Below are 22,566 nucleotides of genomic sequence, written 5' to 3'. Positions count from 1 at the left end.
CACGCCCCCATGGGCGTGGAGAGGCGTGAATACCATTTCACTTTAATGGCGGGCAGTGTTAGCCGCAGGCTGAGGCTAACACTGCACGCCGCTGCTGCTGAATGGGGGCCCCGGATGTGGGCCCCTAAAGGGCGGAGATTGCGATCCCTGCAGCTTGGGACCAGAACAGCGCTGCAGGTATCCACGCCGTCCTCCTTCCTGCCTGGCACTTCCTGTCTGAATCAGCGTGGCTGGATGGCGTCATCATTCAGCGCGGCTGTTTCAGAGAGAAAGTTGCAGGGATGTGCTGCGGCTGCTGGGAACATGCGGAGAGGTGAGTGGGTGCTGTGCGCGGCTGTGTGTGTCTGTGTGTGCGTCTCTCCCTGCGTCCATGTGTGCAGCTGTGTGTGTGGGGGAGACAATGATGATTATGGTGCTGGAGGCAATGATGATGGTGGTGGGGGCAATGATGATGGTGCTGGAGGCAATGATGATAGTGGTGGGGGCAATGATGATGATGGTGCTGGAGGCAATGATGATTGTGGTGGGGGCAATGATGATGGTGGTGGGGGCAATGATGATGGTGCTGGAGGCAATGATGATGGTGCTGGAGGCAATGATGATGGTGGTGGGGGCAATGATGATGGTGGTGGGGCAATGATGATGATGATGGTGGTAGTGGAAGCAATGATGATGGTGCTGGAGGCAATGATGGTGGGGGCAATGATGATGGTGCTGGAGGCAATGATGATGGCGTGGAGGCAATGATGGTGGTGGAGGCAATGATGATGATGATGGTGGGGGGGCAATGATGGTGGTGCGGGAAGCAATTATGGTGGTGGGGGTGATGATGATGGTGGTGGGGAAGGCAATGATTATGGTGGTGGTGGGGGAGGCAGTGATGATGGTGGTGGGGAAAAAAGCAATGATGGTTGTGGTGTAAAGGACAAAGATGGTAGTGATGGAAAGGACAATGGTGGTGGTGAGGAGGCAATGATGGATGTGGTAATGAGTACAATGGTGGAAGGGGAGCACAATGATGATGGTGGTTGGGGCTGCATTATACCCTATGAGGGTGCTACATTATAATTCTGTGGGGGACTGCATTATTCTGTGAGGGGGCTACATCATACTATATGAGGAGAGCTCCATTATGCCCTATTAGGGGCTACAGTTTATTCTATGTGGGGCTGCCTTATGAGGGATTGGCATTATACTCTGAGGGGGCTACATTATATTCTGTGGAGGGGCTGCCTTATATTATATGTGGGGACTGCATTATTCTCTCAGGTGGCTACATCATACTATATGGAGGGGCTGTATTATGCCATATGAGGGAGCTACATTATATTCTATGGGGGGGCTGCATTATACCTTATAAGGGGGTTGAATTATATTTTGTGGGGTGCTGTATTATACCCAAGGGTGGATTAAGGGTAGCCAAGGCAAAGGGGTGTTCAGACACTGTGGGCCCCCGGTCATGCGACGGGGTCATGAGATGGGGTCATCATATACCTGAACCAGATTATTCCCAAAAAAATAGTTGCTGTGTGAAACTATAACCTGTCAAACATCCATTGATCTAGTCAATTTACCCTTCAGTTAGGAAGAAAAAAACAAACACAATACTATCACCATAAGGCCGACGTCACAATGACGTTTTAAACAGCCGAGTGCAATGCGATAAAAAATCGCATTGCACTCGGACCGATTTTAAGCTATGGGGCAGCTCCCACCAGCCGACTTTTTGTCGGCCGTTTTCCTCGGTCCGAGACAATCGCAGCATGCTGCAATTGTCAAGGACCGAGGAAAACTCTCGGCTCACTTGCACCCATATAAGCCTATGGGTGCGAGTGAGACAGCGCACACCACTTGGATATCATCCGATGTGCGTTATAAGCGGACCCCAGCAATGGAGGAGATGGAGAAATTCATTTCTCCGCCTCCTCCGCAGCTGTGCTCCGATCCTCCCTGTGCAAGAGAATCGGAGCACAGACGCATGACACTCGGCTTCTCCTCTGCTGCGAGCAGGAGCCGAGTGTCATTAGCATATCGCATCCGATGCTCTCGCATCGGACGCAATACGCCAGTGTGACGCTTGCCTAAGTGCCAGTATTCACAGGAGATCTGTACTTAGTATGCAGTGTCTGTGTAGAGGTAATACAGTGATCACCGGTGACATTATACACAGGACCTCTGTATATAGTATACAGTGTATAGTGTCAGTGTATAGGTAACACACTGACTCACCAGTGACGTCTCTAGGGGACGTCCTTTATCTTTCATCCAGCACAGACCGTCATCACTTCATCCAGCCAGGACTTGTCTCTGCAGGAAATAACACAGTTATCTCGAGCTCCGCTTGCAGAACACATTACTTAATTTTTCCCAACTTCTACATTACACCACATGAAGAAAAAAGAGGCGACATAGTATCACTCTACACAGTAACAGGACCGCCCCCCCATTTAAAACAGTGTCCTCAAAAAATAAATTGAATACATCACTGCAGTAATAATATCCCTTTAATTAGCCCCTATGGTAACAATATTCCCCATCCTGGCCCCTGTGTGTCTCATTCCTGGCTTCAGCCATATGTTCTCACATCCTGCCCTCATGAGTATCCATCCTGCCCCATCTGTCTCCATCGTATCCATCCTGCCCCATGATCCTGCATGATCTGTCTCCAATCCTGCCTCCAGTGTCTCCAATCATGCCCGTATCTCCATTCTGCCCCCAGTGTCTCCAGGATTCTGCCCCCAGTATTCTTCCCCCAGTGTCTCCAGTATTCTGCCCCCAGTGTCTCCAGAATTCTGCCCCCAGTATTCTTCCCCCAGTGTCTCCAGGATTCTGCCCCCAGTGTCTCCAGTATTCTGCCCCCAGTGTCTCCAGGATTCTGCCCCCAGTGTCTCCAGGATTCTGCCCCCAGTGTCTCCAGGACTTTGCCTCCAGTGTCTCCATGATTCTGCTCCCAGTGTCTCCAGCATTCTGCCCCCAGTGTCTCCAGCATTCTACCCCCAGTGTCTCCAGGATTCTGCCCCCAGTGTCTCCAGGATTCTGCCCCCAGTGTCTCCAGGATTCTGCCCCCAGTGTCTCCATGATTCTGCTCCCAGTGTCTCCAGCCCCCTGGATCGCCGCGTTCAAAAAAAAAAAAAAAAAACACGAGTTCTTACCTGGCCGCGCTCCTGCCTCCGGTGAAGCTCCCGAGTCCACGCAGCTGAAGCTCGCACAATGACGTCAGACACCGGCGAAGGGCGTTCTGCTTCTGAAGTCAGCTGCCAGCCACCAATTGGCTGGCGGCTGTTAACTATTGACGTGCGGACGCGGGCCCGCACCTCAATAACGTTAAACTACCGCAGCGCCTGTAGGGGGGACCCGATGTGGGCCCACTCTGCCCACCGGGCCGCATACGCCAGTCAGGGCAGTAATGCCCTGATGGCGGCCCTGGCTGCAGTGAGTGCGGTCACATTAGAGAGGAGCGATGCAGTCAGCTCATTATGCCTCCAGAACTGCAGGACAGTGCCACCCCTGTCCCTGGGTCCTGGTTTTCAGGAGGAAAAGAGGTGGGGCCCGAAGTGTGTCAGACATGCTGCCAGTGTGACTCAGTCAGTCCAGGCCCTCCCTCCTTGCCTCTGCTTACGGCTCCTCACACAAGTAAGGCTAGTAATGCCCTGATGGCGGCCCTGTCTACAGCATTCCAGAATGCTGCAGATAAGCCCTTGATGGCGGTGGCCTTAGCTTATAGGTGAATTTTGGGGTGACAGACTCCCTTTAAGCTCTAACCATATTTGTAATTACAGAAACACCAACAGCATAAAACTACCCAAATGCATTCAATAAAAATTAATCTTTATTAAATATAATATGAAAAAATACAAAAAAAATCAGAAGTAAACGGGGAAATTTAAAGAGGATCTGAAAAGGTATTCAATCATATATACATTTCAATAACTACAGCATGTCAAAAAAGGATTAGTATCCGTGTGTCACATCTCTCTAATGGAAATGTGTGTGCTGCTATTCCACTCTATAGCCACTAGATGGAGCTACAACATCTGTTAACTATGGTTTTTACTATTTATATTTATCATTTGTTTTCCTATTTGAATTTCCATTAGAGAGATGTGACTGATCATGTTTGAAGTTCTATCTGCCATTCTTTGTTACTGTTTCTCTTCATAGAATACATGGATACTAGTCCTTTTTGACATGCTGCATTTATTGAAATGTATATGATTGATTACCACTTCAGTCGCTGTTTAAATTTCCCTCCATACTTCAGCTTTTAATTGTAATTTTTTATAACATTATTTTATATTGAATTTGCTTGGGTAGTTTTATGCTGTTGGTATTTCTGAGATTTCTATAAACTCCCACCCACTGACACTGCCCCACAAGTGTATAACCACGTTTGTAATACCTTAGTACAAATTCCAGACAATTCTCCCTAGCCTGCTATTCCCATGACGTTTTGTTTGAGGGGAGTCTTACTGCAACTTCTGTTACTGCCGTCCTCTGATGGCATCTAGTGGGTGATGATAAAAGCCGTGGGGCGGTGCTGCTGCCACTAGCCCTGCTTTTATCATCGCCCCCAATGGCGTCTAGATTCAGGGAAAGAGGTGGAGGTATCGGTTGCATGGACTGTAGCGATGGTTTCTGACGATGTGGACAGCAGAAAATTAAGCTGCGTTCCCCTCTCTGACAGCTACTGATCTGGGAAGACATCGGCAGGTCAGGGCCGCCACCCTAATGCTGTCTTATTTCAGGAGGAGTGGTAGAAGCTGCGCCAAAGTGACTGCAAGGCCGTCCTCCTGTGATGTCCCGTTTCAGGCTCCCCTCAAACAAAATGTCATATAAGGTAAAGAAAAATAACAAAAAACGGGAATATCAGGTTACGGAGAATGGTCTGGAATTGACTCCTAATGCTCCTACTGCATGACTCTGAAAGAGACAGACCACACACCCTTGACTCGTTACAATTAAGCCCTAGCTTATAACTATGATTTATCCTTTATATTCCAAAACCTAATATATCTTTAGAAAGCAAATAACCAAAACTGGATCTGGAACCAAATCACTACTAGATGCAGGAGTATAGAAACAAACATCCAGAAAGACAATAAAATAGAATTAGAACATCTATAACCTCTATACAGTTGTGCTCAAAAGTTTACACACCCCGGCAGAATTTTTGCTTTCTCGGCCTTCTTTCAGCGAATATGAATGATAACACCAAAACTTTTTCTCCACTCATGGTTAGTGGTTGGGTGAAGCCATTTATTGTCAAACTGCTGTGTTTTCTCTTTTTTTAAATCATAATGACAACCCAAAACATCAAAATGACTCTGATCAAAAGTTCACATACCCCATTTCTTAATACCGTGTATTGCCCCCTCAAACATCAATGGCAGCTTGAAGTCTTTTGTGGTAGTTGTGGATAAGGTTCTTTATTTTCTCAGATGGTAAAGCTGCCCACTCTTCTTGGCAAAAAGCCTCTGGTTCCTGTAAATTCCTGGGCTGTCTACCATGAACTGTGCGCTTGAAATCTCCCCAGAGTGTCTCAATAATATTGAGGTCAGGAGACTGAGATGGCCACTCCAGAATCTTCACTTTGTTCTGCTGTAGCCAATGACAGGTCGACTTGGCCTTGTGTTTTGTATCGTTTTCATGTTGGAACGTCCAAGTACGTCCCATCCGCAGCTTCTGGGCTGATGAGTGCAAATTTGCCTCCAGTATTTGCTGATATCGTGCTGCATTCATCTTTCCTTCAACTTTCAACCAAGTTTCCTGTGCCTTTGTAGCTCACACATCCCCAAAACATCAGCGATCCACCTCCATGCTTTACAGTAGGAATGGTGTTCCTTTCATCATAGGCCTTGTTGACCTCTCTCCAAAAGAAATGTTTATGGTTGTGGCCAAAAAGTTAAATTTTGGTCTCATCACTCCAAACTACCTTGTTCCAGACGTTTTGAGGCTTGTCTCTGTGCTGTTTTGCATATTGTAGGCGAGATACTTTGTGGTATTTGCGCAGTAATGGCTTTCTTCTAGCGACTCGACCATGCAGCCCATTTTTCTTCAAGTGCCTCCTTATTGTGCATCTTGAAACAGCCACATCGCTAGTTTTTAGAGAGTCCTGTATTTCAGCTGATGTTATTTGTGGGTTTTTCTTTGCATCCCGAACAATTTTCTTGGCAGTTGTGGACGACACTTTTGTTGATCTACCTGACCGTGGTTTTAGCTAGTTAAATGCCACTGTCAATTTCTGACAGCAGTACTTAATGCACACTTCCGACAAGCGCGATGGAAATCCCGCCCATCGGCGCAAGTGTCACATGACCACGGGTCGCCGATGGGTTGGCATGACAACCAGAGGTCTCCATCAGACCTCTATGGTTGTCACTGCCGGATTGCTATGAAAGCCGCCTGGTGGTGTGGAAAAGTTCAGAGCCAATAAAGTTACAGAGTGGGGTCACCGAGCACTGAGGCATATAATGCATATTAGTTGCCAATTCTGTGCTAACTGAACTGCAGAGATCCAAACATCTGGCATTGACGTCAGCATAATGTGTGTGAAGCTTCTCGGCATGGGTTTCCTTGGCCAAGCAGCTGAGTCTTACATATAGATTTAGCTTTCATCACCAAGCACAAATCCAAGTGTTGGATGAAGCGGTGTAAAGCCGCCCCAAATGGACTCTGGAGCAGTTGAAACATGTTTTGTAGAGTGTCGGATCACACTTCTCTATCTGGCATATAATGGACAAGTTTGGGTTTGACAAATGCCAGGAAAACGTTACCTGCCTGAATGCATTGAGTCAACTGTAAAGGAAAATCCTTGCTCTTCTGCATTATGGGAACAGTTTGGGGAAGGCCCTTTTCTTTTCCTCATGTCAGTGGCCCTGTACACAAAGCAAGGTCCATTAAAGCGAACCTGTTATCAGGATTTTGCTAAGTAAACTACAGACACTGTCAGACTGGCGCCGTAGCACTGATTAAAGTGATGCCTTAGTTGATGAAATTCATCTTGTGGTTGTTGTTTAATCTGTATTTGTAGATACATGTTTTTGCCCAAACAATATGAACTGCACAAGTGCAGTATTTAAAATAGGGGGAAGGTCACTAAAGGATTAGTGATCTGTCATAAGTCCATACAGATGAATGGCTAAGCAGATCCCAGTCCACAGGCCCCCCTGGAGCACAAGAATCTCATTAGCTGAAAACTACAAATACAGATTAAACAACAACCACAAGACTGATTTAATCAACCAAGGTATCATTTTAATCAGTGTAATGGCGCTAATCTGACAGCATCTGTAGTTTACTTAGTGACATTCTGACAGGTTCACTTTAAGGGATAATTAAGGGAGTTTGGTGAGGAATCACATGACCAGACACACATAGCCCTGACCTCCAAACCATATCCATTACTTTTGGGATGCAGTACAGTTGAGATTATAACTGTGACAGTCCTGACCAAAATTACTAACGACCTACTTACAGCCAAAGCTAACGGACAGTACTCTCTACTCCTCCTTCTACACCTGTCCTCTGCTTTTGACACAGTTGTCCACTGCCTCCTACTACAGATCCTCTCCTCCTTTGGCATCAAAGACCTCACCCTATCCTGGATCTCCTCATACCTTTCCAACCACACATTCAGCGCCTTCCAATTCCACACTACCTCCTCATCCCGTCCTCTCTCTCTGTTGGAGTCCCCCAAGGCCCTGTTCTAGGACCCCTACTCTTCTCAATCTATACACTTGGCCTGAGACAACTCATAAAGTCCCATGGATTCCAGTACCACCTTTATGCTGATGACACTCAGATTTACCTTTCTGGCCCAGACATCACCTTTCTGCTGTCCAGAAGCCCAGTGTGTCTATCAGCCATATCCTCCTTCTTCTCCTCTAGCTTCCTCAAACTCAATGTGGACAAATCTGAACTCATCATCTTTCCTACATCCCATAGATCTTCCTTACCTTACCTATCTATCGCAATCAATGACATCATGCTTTCCCCCGTACCAGAAGTCCGCTGCCTTGGAGTAACCTTTGACTGCAGTGTCCTTCAAACCGCAGATCCAAGCTCTGTCCACCTCCTGTCGCCTCCAGCTCAAAAATATCTCCAGAATCTGTCCTTTCTTCAACCGTCAATCTACTTAACTGCTTGTGCATGCCCTCATCATCTCCTGCCTTGACTACTGCAACATCCTTTTCTGCGGCCTCCCTGCTAACACCCTTGCACATCTCCAGTCCATCTCTGCTGCCCGACTAATTCATCTCCTCGCTACTCCTCTGCTCTCCCCTCTGCAAATCTCTTCACTGACTCCCATTCCCTCAGTGTATCCAGTACAAATTACTAATACTAACCTACAAAGCCATCCATAACCTGTCTCCTCCATATATCTCTGAACTAATCTCCCGATCTCTTCCCTCACGTAATCTCTGGTCCTCCCAAGACCTCCTTCTCTCCTCCATACTTATTCCCTCCTCACCCAACCGCTTCCAAGACTTCTCCCGAATATCACCCATCCTCTGGAATTCTTTGCCCCAACACATCCGACTTTGAACCACATTCGAATCCTTCAGACGGAACCTGAAAATTCACCTCTTCAGGAAAACCTACAGCTTGCACTGACCTCCTTACCACTACCGGAGCTGCCACCTCACCAACACCGGAGCTCCTGCAACCCTCAACCTACTGTCTCCTTCCACACCATCCAGTAGAATGTAAGCCCGCAAGGGCAGGGTCCTTGCCCCTCTGTGTCAGTCTGTCATTGTTAATCTGCTTACTGTGATATCTGTAATTTGTATGTAACCCCTTCTCATGTACAGCACCATGGAATCAATGGTGCTATATAAATAAATAATAATAATAATAATTAAAAAAAAATAATTATGAGCCTGGCCTCTCCTCCAACATCACTATATGACCTCATAAATGCTCTTCTAGATGATGAGCAAAACTTTAACACAGACACCTCCAAAATTTTGTAGAAAGTCTTCCCAGAAGAGTAGAAGCTGTTATAGCTGAGCTGCAAAGGGTCCAACTCCATATTAATACGTATGGAATGGGATGTCCTCATAACAGCCCCTGTAGGTGTAATGCGCAATGGCCCAATACTTTTGTCCGTGTGGTGTGTGTATATTATATTTTAAATCTATACAGAGTTATCTCTCATAGAATTACAGATTTGATTCTGTACATACACAATATTTCATTGACATGTCTGTGCTGTTTTGGTTTTCACTTGATAAAGAGATTTGTTCTGTGAACTCGTCCAGCAGTGGAAAGTTCTAAAATAGATTTTCAGGGCTGCCAAAAATAGAAAAGCGCTGGAGCCGGAGAGTTTGCTACAATGGAGAGTAGTTCTATCCTACTCGCCTTCAGTAATATTTATGTGGCCATATTTGCCCTCTTCTGCTTTAAACTTTTGATCAAAGTGTCCCTGGCTCTGCTGACTCATTTTTACATTGTCCGAGGGAATCGTAAAGAAGCTGCCCGAATAGCGGAGGAGATCTATGGGATCTCGCAAGGTATGGGAGCCATGTGCATTGTATCTAGTTTTCTTCCGACTCTGTGTAGCAGAACATTTTGTGAACTTGATTTACATAAGACTAATTTTTTTCAACATCTGATAACTTTTGCATACAAAGGACCTGGACATTATTATATGTTTACTACTTGCACAATTCACTGGTCTCACCAGTAATATCTGCACAGTTATAGCCCCTGCCAGGCTCTTGTTTACGGACATGTCACATCCTGTGTGATCTTACTACAAGTGCAAAGAATTGTTTCTGTGCATCTAATCACTGTTCTACATCTAAAATTACTGCATCAAAAATGAAAATATGTGGCAGCTTTTCAAATGCTTTTTAAAAATGTATTATGCTATTCTGTTTGTTTCCATGGTAACAGACTACAAACAAAGCGTAGTCTAACCCTGTATTCTCTGTCCTTACGTTTGTCTTCTGTTTTATTCTTTTCCATCACTTTCTTCTGAGAACTATACTGTTGTTTTTTTTTAACATATATATACGATTAATTTCCTTATCAATCTGTATCAGGGCTTTTTATTTTTTAATACTATGAATTTGTGTTGGGTATAGTGTATTTGAAAAAAGTAATTGTATTCAGGGTGGGCAAAAGGAAAAATAATGAATTTATTCTGTATAAGAGCTTGTAGTTTGTTGGCTGAGCTGTAATTTTATTGCTATCACAATATGGTATATACAGTGGGGCAAAAAAGTATTTAGTCAGTCAGCAATAGTGCAAGTTCCACCACTTAAAAAGATGAGAGGCGTCTGTAATTTACATCATAGGTAGACCTCAACTATGGGAGACAAACTGAGAAAAAAAAATCCAGAAAATCACATTGTCTGTTTTTTTAACATTTTATTTGCATATTATGGTGGAAAATAAGTATTTGGTCAGAAACAAAATTTCATCTCAATACTTTGTAATATATCCTTTGTTGGCAATGACAGAGGTCAAACGTTTTCTGTAAGTCTTCACAAGGTTGCCACACACTGTTGTTGGTATGTTGGCCCATTCCTCCATGCAGATCTCCTCTAGAGCAGTGATGTTTTTGGCTTTTCGCTTGGCAACACGGACTTTCAACTCCCTCCAAAGGTTTTCTATAGGGTTGAGATCTGGAGACTGGCTAGGCCACTCCAGGAACTTGAAATGCTTCTTACGAAGCCACTCCTTTGTTGCCCTGGCGGTGTGCTTTGGATCATTGTCATGTTGAAAGACCCAGCCACGTTTCATCTTCAATGCCCTTGCTGATGGAAGGAGGTTTGCACTCAAAATCTCACGATACATGGCCCCATTCATTCTTTCATGTACCCGGATCAGTCATCCTGGCCCCTTTGCAGAGAAACAGCCCCAAAGCATGATGTTTCCACCACCATGCTTTACAGTAGGTATGGTGTTTGATGGATGCAACTCAGTATTCTTTTTCCTCCAAACACGACAAGTTGTGTTTCTACCAAACAGTTCCAGTTTGGTTTCATCAGACCATAGGACATTCTCCCAAAACTCCTCTGGATCATCCAAATGCTCTCTAGCAAACTTCAGACGGGCCCGGACATGTACTGGCTTAAGCAGTGGGACACGTCTGGCACTGCAGGATCTGAGTCCATGGTGGAGTAGTGTGTTACTTATGGTAGGCCTTGTTACATTGGTCCCAGCTCTCTGCAGTTCATTCACTAGGTCCCCCCGCGTGGTTCTGGGATTTTTGCTCACCGTTCTTGTGATCATTCTGACCCCACGGGGTGGGATTTTGCGTGGAGCCCCAGATCGAGGGAGATTATCAGTGGTCTTGTATGTCTTCCATTTTCTAATTATTGCTCCCACTGTTGATTTCTTCACTCCAAGCTGGTTGGCTATTGCAGATTCAGTCTTCCCAGCCTGGTGCAGGGCTACAATTTTGTTTCTGGTGTCCTTTGACAGCTCTTTGGTCTTCACCATAGTGGAGTTTGGAGTCAGACTGTTTGAGGGTGTGCACAGGTGTCTTTTTATACTGATAACAAGTTTAAACAGGTGCCATTACTACAGGTAATGAGTGGAGGAAAGAGGAGACTCTTAAAGAAGAAGTTACAGGTCTGTGAGAGCCAGAAATCTTGATTGTTTTTTTCTGACCAAATACTTATTTTCCACCATAATATGCAAATAAAATGTAAAAAAAACAGACAATGTGATTTTCTGGATTTTTTTTTCTCAGTTTGTCTCCCATAGTTGAGGTCTACCTATGATGTAAATTACAGACGCCTCTCATCTTTTTAAGTGGTGGAACTTGCACTATTGCTGACTGACTAAATACTTTTTTGCCCCACTGTATGACTTTTTGATAATTTTTTAAATATTTTTTTTCCTAGAGAAAGGAAGTTTGGAAAAGCAAAAACATTAATATGGTCATTAAAGTGATTATTAACCTTTGGGGGTGGGGGGGACATTTTTATTTTTACCTAAGTAGATGTATTTTAGGCTAAAAATCAGTATTGCAATTGGATTTTGTCACAGACACTGCCCGCACGTGACTAGGATGTGACTGTCAAGGGGTACTTGTCACGAGCGGGTCACGTCCTCCTAGGAAATCTGGGATTAGAAAGTCACTACGTATTGTGAATTGCAGATCTTCCATTTAACTAATGTGTTTGTGTTTCATATTAAATAAATTTCGTTTCCTTTGGTGCTGAAGGGGTTAACGACCCTTTCTATGATGGTTAGAAACTTGCAGCTCCATCTCACAGCTGTTTCTGAGCTGGTCATTTCCTCTCCCTATAAAATCTGATCAGACCTTCTCTTGCCAGTGAAAGCTTTAATTCCTGGCTCCCTTGAGACTCTGGACTGAATTGGAGATCTTTGTTGCTACAAGAGATTATTGCTTGCTGGTTTTGGATGTATGCTTTCCTCATTGTCCTATTCCCATTTGGTTGGTACATTTCTATCCCTCACTATATACCTTTTTGATGAATGTTTCTGTTATCCCTGATTGTCTTGCATGTTTATACACTAGCATTTCTGTCCGAGGCCCCCTGGGGGAGGGGGAGGGAACAGCTTAGGTAGTAACAGGAGAACAGTAAGACTGGTGGCTCAAACCTCTTCACCTTTAGAGGGACCTTTGGAAGCAGGGATCGTTAGGGCTCCAGTGCTAAGGACAGTTCAGGGCCCCTTTTCCTAATCACGTACAGTCACTGCGTGACAGTACTGCACTTCTCCACTGACCTATCGCAATAGGCTGACACAAGCTAAGCACTCACCGCACAGCCATTTCATACATCTACACCACCAGGGCCAGACTTGGACAAAAAAGCAGCCCTGGCACCCTCCCCTCCAGCCCACACATTATAGCACCCATGACCCCTGATCAGTGAATTTTGCTTTACTTGGTCATGCCCCTCACTACTTTCTTAAAGGAGTTATTTGACGTGTCACATGTGAATGGTGCAGCTATGCGTATGATCGACGACAGCTGCATCTACTTAGTGCTCTTCAGAGCTATGGCAGTTATAAGAATACTAGATGGTGGCCCGATTCTAACGCATCGGGTATTCTAGAATATGTATGCATGTATGTATATATATATATAGCAGCCACATAACATTTAGCAGAGGCCACGTAACACACACAGCCATGTAGTATATAGCACAGCCATGTAGTATATAGGAGCTACGTAGTATATAACACAGCCATGTAGTATATAACACAGCCCATGTAGTATATAACACAGCCCACATCGTATATAACACAGCTCACGCAGTATATAACACTGCCCACGTAGTATATAACATTGCCCACATATTATATAACACTGTCCACGTAGTATATAACACTGCCCACGTAGTATATAACACTGCCCACGTAGTATATAACACTGCAATGTAGTATATAACACAGCCCACGTAGTATATAACACTGCCCACGTAGTATATAACACTGCCCACGTAGTATGTAACAGTGCCCACGTAGTATATAACACTGCCCACGTAGCATATAACACTGCCCACGTAGTATATAACACTGCCCACGTAGTATATAACACTGCCCATGTAGTATACAACATGCCCACGTAGTATATAACACTGCCCACGTAGTATATAACACAACCCACATAGTATATAACATTGCCACGTAGTGTATAACACAGCCCATGTAATATAAAGCATCCACACAGTATATAACACAGCCCATGTAGTATATAACACTGCCCACATATTATATAACACTGCCCATGTAGTATATAACACTGCCCACATAGTATATAATGCTGCCACGTAGTATATAACACAGCCCACGTAGTATATAACACTGCCCACGTAGTATATAACACTGCGTACATAGTATGTAACAGTGCGCACGTAGTATATAACACTGCCCACGTAGTATATAACACTGCCATGTAGTATATAACACAGCCCACGTAGTATATAACACTGCTCACGTAGTATATAACACTGCCCACATAGCATATAACACTGCGTACGTAGTATGTAACACTGCGTACGTAGTATGTAACAGTGCGCACGTAGTATATAACACTGCCCACGTAGTATATAACACTGCCCACGTAGTATATAACACTGCCCACGTAGTATATAACACTGCCCATGTAGTATACAACATGCCCACGTAGTATATAACACTGTGCACGTAGTATATAACACAACCCACATAGTATATAACATTGCCACGTAGTGTATAACACAGCCCATGTAATATAAAGCATCCACACAGTATATAACACAGCCCACATAGTATATAACACTGCCCACATAGTATATAACACTGCCCACATAGTATATAACACTGCCCATGTAGTATATAACACTGCCCACATAGTATATAACGCTGCCACGTAGTATATAACACAGCCCACGTAATATATAGCATCCCCACAGTATATAACACAGCCCACGTAGTATTTAACATTGCCCTCGTAGTATATAAAATTGCCCACGTTGTATATAACACTGCCCACGCAGTATATAACACAGGCTTCGCAGTATATAACACAGCCCAAGTACTATATAGCACTGTGGGCAATATATCCCTGTTAAAAAAAGAATGAAAATAAAAAATAGTTATATACTCACCCTCCGGCGTTCAGCGAAGCTGTCCCTATGCGCGCGATGCGGCTGCCAGCTTCTGTTCCCAGTGATGCATTGCAAAATTAACGGATGACTTAGCGAGCTCGCGAGACCACTACGTCATCATCTCGCGAGACCGCAATGCGTGGCCCGGAGCGTCGCGATAAGCAGGAAAAGCGCCGGAAGGTGAGTATATAATGATTTTTTATTTTTTTCTTATTTTTAACATTAGATCTTTTTACTATTGATAGGCAGCATCAATAGTAAAAAGTTGGTCACACAGGGTTAATAGCAACGTTAACGCACTGCATTACACTGCGGCATAACGCGGTGTAACGCAGCCATTAACCCTGTGTGAGCGCTGACTGGAGGGGAGTATGAAGGGGGCACTGACAGAGAGTAGGAAGGGTCGAATTCGCGGCCGGACTGTGCCCATCGCCTGGCGGCCGCGACCAGTCAACGACGCGGGATTTCCGTGACAGACAGACAAACAGACGGAAGTATGCCTTAGACGATTATATATATATATAGATATATATATATAGTAAAAAGTTGGTCACACAGGGTTAATAGCAGCGTTAACGGACTGCGTTACACTGCGGCATAACGTGGTGTAACGCAGCCATTAACCCTGTGTGAGCGCTGACTGGAGGGGAGTATGGAGGGGACACTGACAGAGAGTAGGAAGGGACGAATTCGTGCCCTGACTGTGCCGTCGCTTGGCGGCTGCGACCAATCAATGACGCGGGATTTCCGTGACAGACAGACAAACAGACGGAAGTGCGCCTTAGACGATAATATATATAGATGTGCAATGTATATACATGGGAGAGCTACTGAGATTAAAGGGACACTGTCACCTGAATTTGGAGGGAACAATCTTCAGCCATGGAGGCGGGGTTTTGGGGTTTTTGATTCACCCTTTCCTTACCCGCTAGCTGCATGCTGGCTGCAATATTGGATTGAAGTTCATTCTCTGTCCTCCATAGTACACGCCTGCGCAAAGCAAGATTGCCTTGCGCAGGCATGTACTACGGAGGACAGATAATGAACTTCAATCCAATATTGAAACCAGCATGCAGCCAGCGGGTAAGGAAAGGGTGAATCAAAAACCCCGCCTCCATGGCTGAAGATTGTTCCCTCCAAATTCAGGTGACAGTGTCCCTTTAACACCCAGTATGGGCAGCACGGTGGCTCAGTGGTCAGCACTGCAGCCTTGCAATGCTGGAGTCCTGGGACACCATCTGCAAGGAGTCTGTATGTTCTCCCCATGTTTGCGTGGGTTTCCTCCGGGTTCTCCGGTTTCTTCCCACATTCCAAAGACATACTGATAGGGAAGTTAGATTGTGAGCCCCATCGGGGACAGTGATGATAAAATGTGTGCAAAACTGTAAAGCGCTGCAGAATATGTTAGCGCTATATAAAAAAAATTAAGAAAAAGTATACAGTGCAGTATATATACAGAATATTAGAGAATTACACCCAGTATACAGGACAGGAGAAGTGGTACTGTGCAGTGTGTGTGTGTGTTTATGTGTAAATATATATATATATATATATATATATATATACTGTGTATATATATATATATATATTAATACAACTGCCCTATAACTGCAGTGAATCGCTTCCTATAACCATCAACAAGCTTCTTACACATCTCAACTGGAATTTTTGACCACTCTTCTTCTGCAAACTGCTTCAGGCCTCTCATATTTGAAGGACAACTTTTCTCAACAGCAATTTTATGATCTCTCCACAGGCGTTCAATGGGATGTATATCTGGACTCCATGCCGGCCACTTCAGAGCTTTGTTTCCATCCATTTCTGGTTACTTTTTTTAGTATGTGACAGCAGCCAAACATTAAAAAAATCCGCATAAATCTAGTATTGCTGTAATAGCACCGACCCAAAGAATAAAGTTGCCTAATCACTTATACCGCGCAAGGAACGGCGTAAAAAATAAAACCAATTCTTCACCTGTTGTTGTTTTTTTTTATTTTGCCTTCCAAAGATCGCAGTAAGGCTCGGCTCACATTTATCCTGCGCTCTGCGCTGAGGCGCTAACGCCGGAGTTTACATGTAATTTTGTGAAATACGGGATTCAGACAGAATCCCGGTGGAAGATTCTCTATAATGATGCCGATGGAGGCACTGTGGACACTGTCTGGCCACGTGTGATTTGGCAGTGTCCATCTATTTAGGCGTGCGTAAAAGCGCAGTCCAACACAGTTTTGTGCACTTCTGAAAAGATGGAAGCCAGACGGAGTCCAGAGTAACCCTGCTGCCTCATTATAGTGAGTTGATCCCTTGGGGGTTTCATGTAAATCATGTCACTTGGTGATTTAGATGGAAACCCCAAGGTATGTGCTCAGCGTAGAGAACAGGATAAATGTGATCCCAAACTCTATGTAATATCTATCCAATAAAAGCTTCAACTTGATCCACAAAAATAGCATGTCCCCACTCAGGTCTGTCACCTGTCAATGAAAATATAGGGGACTTCCACGTTACTGGTTGCCCAAAGGCTCTGGAAAAGCACTATGGTTCCTCACACCCCAAAAGAAACCCAGCAATTTCTCCTCTCTCAAATCCAAATGCCCCTCTCCCTTCTTATCCCCATTGTGCCTACAGCACACTTAGCATCCACACGTTTGACATTTCTGTAGCGATGACAGCCCAACTAATTTACAGGTGCATGTCTCCAGAAGCACAAACTGGGCACTACAACGTACTGGGTCACTACAACGTACTGGGTCACTACAACGCTTTGGTCATTACAGCTTACTGGTCACTACAACTTACTGAGCAGTACAATGGTAGTTTGCAATTTACTCAGTAATACCACCGATGCTTGTTTCTGGAAAACACCCATGGGTTCAAAATTGTCACTACACCTGTTGATAAATTCCCAAAGGGGTATAATTTCCAAAATGGGGTCACTTGAGAAGGGATTCTACTCTTCTAGAACTTAGGAGGCTCCGTATATGGAGTCCGCAAACTATTATAGGAAAATCTGCGTTCCAGGAGTCAAATAGTGCCCATCCCTCCCGAGTCTCTCCATATGGCTAAGCAGTACTGTACACATCCACATATGGGGTATTTCTACATTCAGCAGAAATTATGTGACAAATTTTGGTGCTATTTTTTACCCCTTTCTCCTTTATGAAAATGTAAAATGTAGGGCTAAAACATTTTTTTATGGTAAAAATGTAATCATATTTTCTTAACAGCTCAATGGTAGAAAATTCTGTGACACACCTGTGGTGTCAATATGATCACTGCAACCCTAGATTAATTTATCAAGAGGTGTATTTTGTAAAATTGGGTCACTTATAAGGAGTTCTGTTGTTCAGGGGCTTCCCCAGTGGGTCATGGCACCCGCAAACCATAAGGCTATGTGCACACGTCAGGATTTCTTGAAGAAATTTCCTGACAAAAGCTGGACATTTCTGCCAGAAATCCACCTGCGTTTTTTCCACGTTTTTTGCGCGTTTTTTGCGTTTTTTCCCAATGCATAGACTAGCGGGAAAAATGCGAAAAATCCGCAAAATTAATGAACATGCTGCTTTTTTTTACCGCGATGCGTTTTTTTTGCGGAAAAAAACGCATCATGTGCACAAAAATTGCAGAATGCATTCTAAATGATAGGATGCATATGTATGCATTTTTAATGTGTTTTTATAGCGTTTTTATCGTGAAAAAACGTTAAAAAAATGCAAAAAAACCTGAACGTGTGCACATACCCGAACAGTAAAATCTGCTCTATAATATAGCTCTCATTCCTTTCTGAGCTTTGCATTGTGCCTGAAAAGTATTTCCCGTTTACATGTAGAGTATTGGCGCACTCAGGAGAAATTGTTACAACAAACTAAGGTCCATTTTTTCCTATTAGCCCTTATTGAAAGCCAGAGAAATATATACAAATTCCTTTTGCCGTTTATACCACAGAATTAGAAATATTAGCAAAAATCAAAAAGTGGTTTTAAAACATAACCTTTACTAGTTAGGTTATTAAAAGGAGGACCATAAGGCTGGGTTCACATTGCGTTAACAGCAGCCCATTCAACACATACGTTAATGGGCTGCTGTTAACGCAAGTGCTGTTTTGCAGCGCGCTAGCGCAGAACATCTGCTAGCTCTATCTGCGCTAGCGGTGACGGACCCGGAAACGCTGCAGCACGCGTCTCTGGGTCCGTCACTCAATGACGGCACATCGCTAGCGCACGCCCATTGTGGGCATGCGCTAGCGATGCGTCCGAAATAGCTTTCAATGGCGTCGTTAACGGACTACGGTATGCCGCAGTGTAACATAGTCCGTTTAACGAAGGCGCAGAACGCAATCTGAACCGAGCCTAACCTCCATTAAATCAATGTGAATATTGAACCATCACACACATATATCTCTAACCCCTGTTTGGGGAATGTAATTCAAAATCCATCTCAATCAGAGATACAAACATTTTTTTTTTCCACTTATAGGTATTCTACTGGAATAATATAACACCCAAAAAGCCCACCTGAGGCAATCAATTTTGAGTTTAGACCTATTATTCACATATACCTTTCTATTAGGAGGATTTATCTGTCACATATCACTTCATGTGCCATATAGAAAATAAATTTGGCACAATCTCACCATTTGTTGTCTCCTTTCTTTTTCTTTTCCTCCTTTCACCACAGCTTATGGGGTCTGGGTCGCAGTCATAGTCCCTATTAGACCCTGTTTTTGGCTGGCCCTAATACCCCAAAAGACTCCAGCCCTTTTTTTGTATCTCTGATTGAGATGGGTTTTGAATTACCGTATATTCCCCAAACAGGGGTTAGAGATATATGTGTGTGATGGTTCAATATTCACATTGATTTTATGGCGGCTATGGTCCTCCTTTTAATAACCTAACTAGTAAAAGTTATGTTTTAAAACCACTTTTGATTTTTGCTAATATTTCCTATTAGCCCTTAGAAAAATTAAAAACTTGGGGCTAAAACAACATTTTAGTGGTTAAAATGTATTTTTTCTTTCTTCACTGCTCAATTGTATAACAATCTGCAAGGCACTTGTGGTGTCAATATGTTCACTGCACCCCTATATTAATTAATTGGGGAGTGTAGTTTGTAAAATGAGTTCATATATGGAGGGGTTCTATTGTTCTGGCACCTCAGGGGCTCTGCCAATGTGATATAGCACCCTCAAACCATTCCAGTGAAATCTCAACTTCATTATGGTACTTCTTCCCTTCTGAAATTTGCACTGTTCCTCAAAAGTAGTTTTCGACCACATATGGAGTGTCGGTGTACTCAGGAGAAATTGCGCAACAAATTTTGGGGCCATTTTATCCTGCTATCCTTGTGAAAATGAAAAAATGAGTCAGTAAAACAACAGTTTTTTGGGATTTTTTTTCATATTTCCAGATCAACGTTGTAAAATTCTGTGAAGCACCTGGGGTGCTCACTACATGTCCAGATAAATTCATTGAGGGGTCTCGTTTCCAAAACGGGGTCACTTGTGAATGTTTTCTACTGTTTAAGCACACCAGCGGCTCTCCAAATATGTTAGGATACCTGCACACAATTCCATCAAAGTCTGCATTTCAAAATGTCACTCCTTCCTTTCTGTGTCCTGCTGTGTGCCCAAACAGTAGTTTTCCCTCACATATGGGGTATCCGCGTACTCAGGAGAAATTGCACAACAAATTGTATAGTGCAATTTCCTCTGTTACCCTTATGAAAATGCAAAATTTGGGGTAAAAAACATTTTTGTTGGAAAAATGTGGTTTGTTTTTTTTTAATTGTAATGGCTCAATGTTCTAAACTTCTGCAAATCACCTGGGGTTTCAATGTGCTCAGCACACATCTATATAAGTTCCCTGAGGGGTCTATTTCCAAAGTGCTGTCACTTGTGAGGGGTTTCTACTGTTTAGACACATCTGGTGCTCTTCAAATGTGACATGGCGTCCACTAACTATTCCAGCAAATTTTGCTTTCAAAAAGTCAAGCGGTGGTCCTTCTCTTCCAAGTCTTGCCGTGCACCTAAACAGTGGTTTTCCCCCCACATATGGGGTATCAGCGTACTGAGGAGAAATTGCACAACAAATTTTGGGGTCCATTTCCTGTTACCCTTGTGGAAAAAAAAATGGGTCTAAAGTAAAATTTTTGTGACAAAAAGTTAAATGTTCATTTGTTCCTTCCACATTCCAAAAATTCCTGTGAAGCACCTGAAGGGTTAATAAACTTCTTTAAAGTGGTCTTGAGCACCTTGAGGGGTGCAATTTTTAGAATGGTGACACTTTTGGGTATTTTCTGTCATATAGGCCCCTCAAAGTCACTTCAAATATGATGTCTTTCCTAATAAAAAAATGGTTTTGTAAATTTTGTTGGAAAAATTAGAAATTGCTCGTCAACTTTTAACCCTTATAACTTCCTACCAAAAAACATTGTTTCAATAATTCTGCTGATGTAAAGCAGACGTGGGAAATGTTATTTATTAACTATTTTATGTGACATAACTCTGATTTAAGGGCATAAAAATTAGAAGGTTGAAAATTGCAAAGTTTTCACCATATTTCTGTTTTTTTCACTACTAAACGCAAATCATATCGAAGAAATCTTACCACTGTCATAAAGTGAAATATGTCACAAAAAAACTTTCTCAGAATCAGTGGAATCTATTGACGCGTTCCAAAGTTATTACCTCTTAGGCCGGCATCACACACAGCGTAAAACAATACGGTCCGTATATTACGGCCGTAATATGCTGAAAAGTCCCCAAAATAGTGGTCCGTAGCTCCTTCATAGGCAGGGTGTGTCAGCGTATTTTGCGCATGGCATCCTCCGTATGTAATCCGTATGGCATCCGTACAGCGTGGTTTTCTCGCAGGCTTGCAAATACGACATACGGCAATACAAGGGATCCATGTGTTAAAAAAAATATATATATCTATATACTGTCTATATATATATATATATATATATATATATATATATATATATATATAATGTCATTAGACACATATATGTATATATATTTTAACCTCAAACAGCGCTAGATAGGTTTAAAGCCGGTAATTCAATTACCGGCTTTTGCTCTCTCCTTCCTAAAGCCGACATGATATGAGACATGGTTTACATACAGTAAAACATGTCTTCTCTCCATTTTTTTTTTGCATATTCCACACTACTAATGTTAGTAGTGTGTATATGCAAAATTTGGCCGTTCTATCTACTAAATTAAAGGGTTAAATGGCGGAAAAAATTGGCGTGGGCTCCCGCGCAATTTTCTCCGCCAGAGTAGTAAAGCCAGTGACTGAGGGCAGATATTAATAGCCTGGAGAGGGTCCGTGGTTATTGCCCCCCCCTGGCTAAAAACACCTGCCCCCAGCCACCCCAGAAAAGGCACATCTGGAAGATGCGCCTATTCTGGCACTTGGCCACTCTCTTCCCATTCCCGTGTAGCGGTGGGATATGGGGTAATGAAGGCTTAATGCCACCTTGCTATTGTAAGGTGACATTAAGCCAAATTAATAATGGAGAGGCGTAAATTATGACACCTATCCATTATTATTACAATACTAGGAAAGAGTTAAAAAAATACACAAACACATTATTAAAAATTATTTTAATGAAATAAAAACAAAGGTTGTTGTAATATTTTATTGAACGCCCATTCCAATCACTGAAGACCCTCGATCTGTAACAAAAAAAACATAATAAACCAACAATATCCATACCTTCCGCAGATCTGTAAAGGCCAACGATGTAAATCCATCTGAAGGGGTTAAAATATTTTGCAGCCACGAGCTTTGCTAATGCAATGTTGTTCGTGGCTGCAAAACCCCAGGGAATGAAGGTAAAGTAGGTCAATGACCTATATTTACCTTCATTTGCGGTGAGGTGCCCTCTGCTGGTTGTTCCTAGATCGTGGGAACTTTCCTAGAAAGCTCCCAGGCTCGAGTTCATATGAGGACAACCAGCAGAGGGCGCCTCTTATGAACTCGAG

General features: G+C 43.4%; 1 protein-coding gene across 1 annotated transcript in view; it reads left to right on the top strand.

Annotated features, from left to right (window-relative positions):
- The first annotated feature begins 9,308 nt into the window (after window positions 1–9,308).
- The window catches only part of ASB11 (ankyrin repeat and SOCS box containing 11), an 89,295-nt gene continuing 76,037 nt past the window's right edge, over window positions 9,309–22,566 (top strand). Inside the window, exon 1 of the mRNA XM_069761045.1 lies at window positions 9,309–9,512. Coding sequence (XP_069617146.1) covers window positions 9,335–9,512 — 178 coding nt within the window. The 5' untranslated portion in view covers window positions 9,309–9,334. The remainder of the gene's footprint in view (window positions 9,513–22,566) is intronic.

Source organism: Ranitomeya imitator, chromosome 3 (assembly GCF_032444005.1).
Source record: "Ranitomeya imitator isolate aRanImi1 chromosome 3, aRanImi1.pri, whole genome shotgun sequence".
NCBI lineage: Eukaryota > Metazoa > Chordata > Amphibia > Anura > Dendrobatidae > Ranitomeya > Ranitomeya imitator.
Note: the sequence above shows the minus strand (reverse complement) of the source record. Positions and strands in the feature narration are given on the sequence as shown.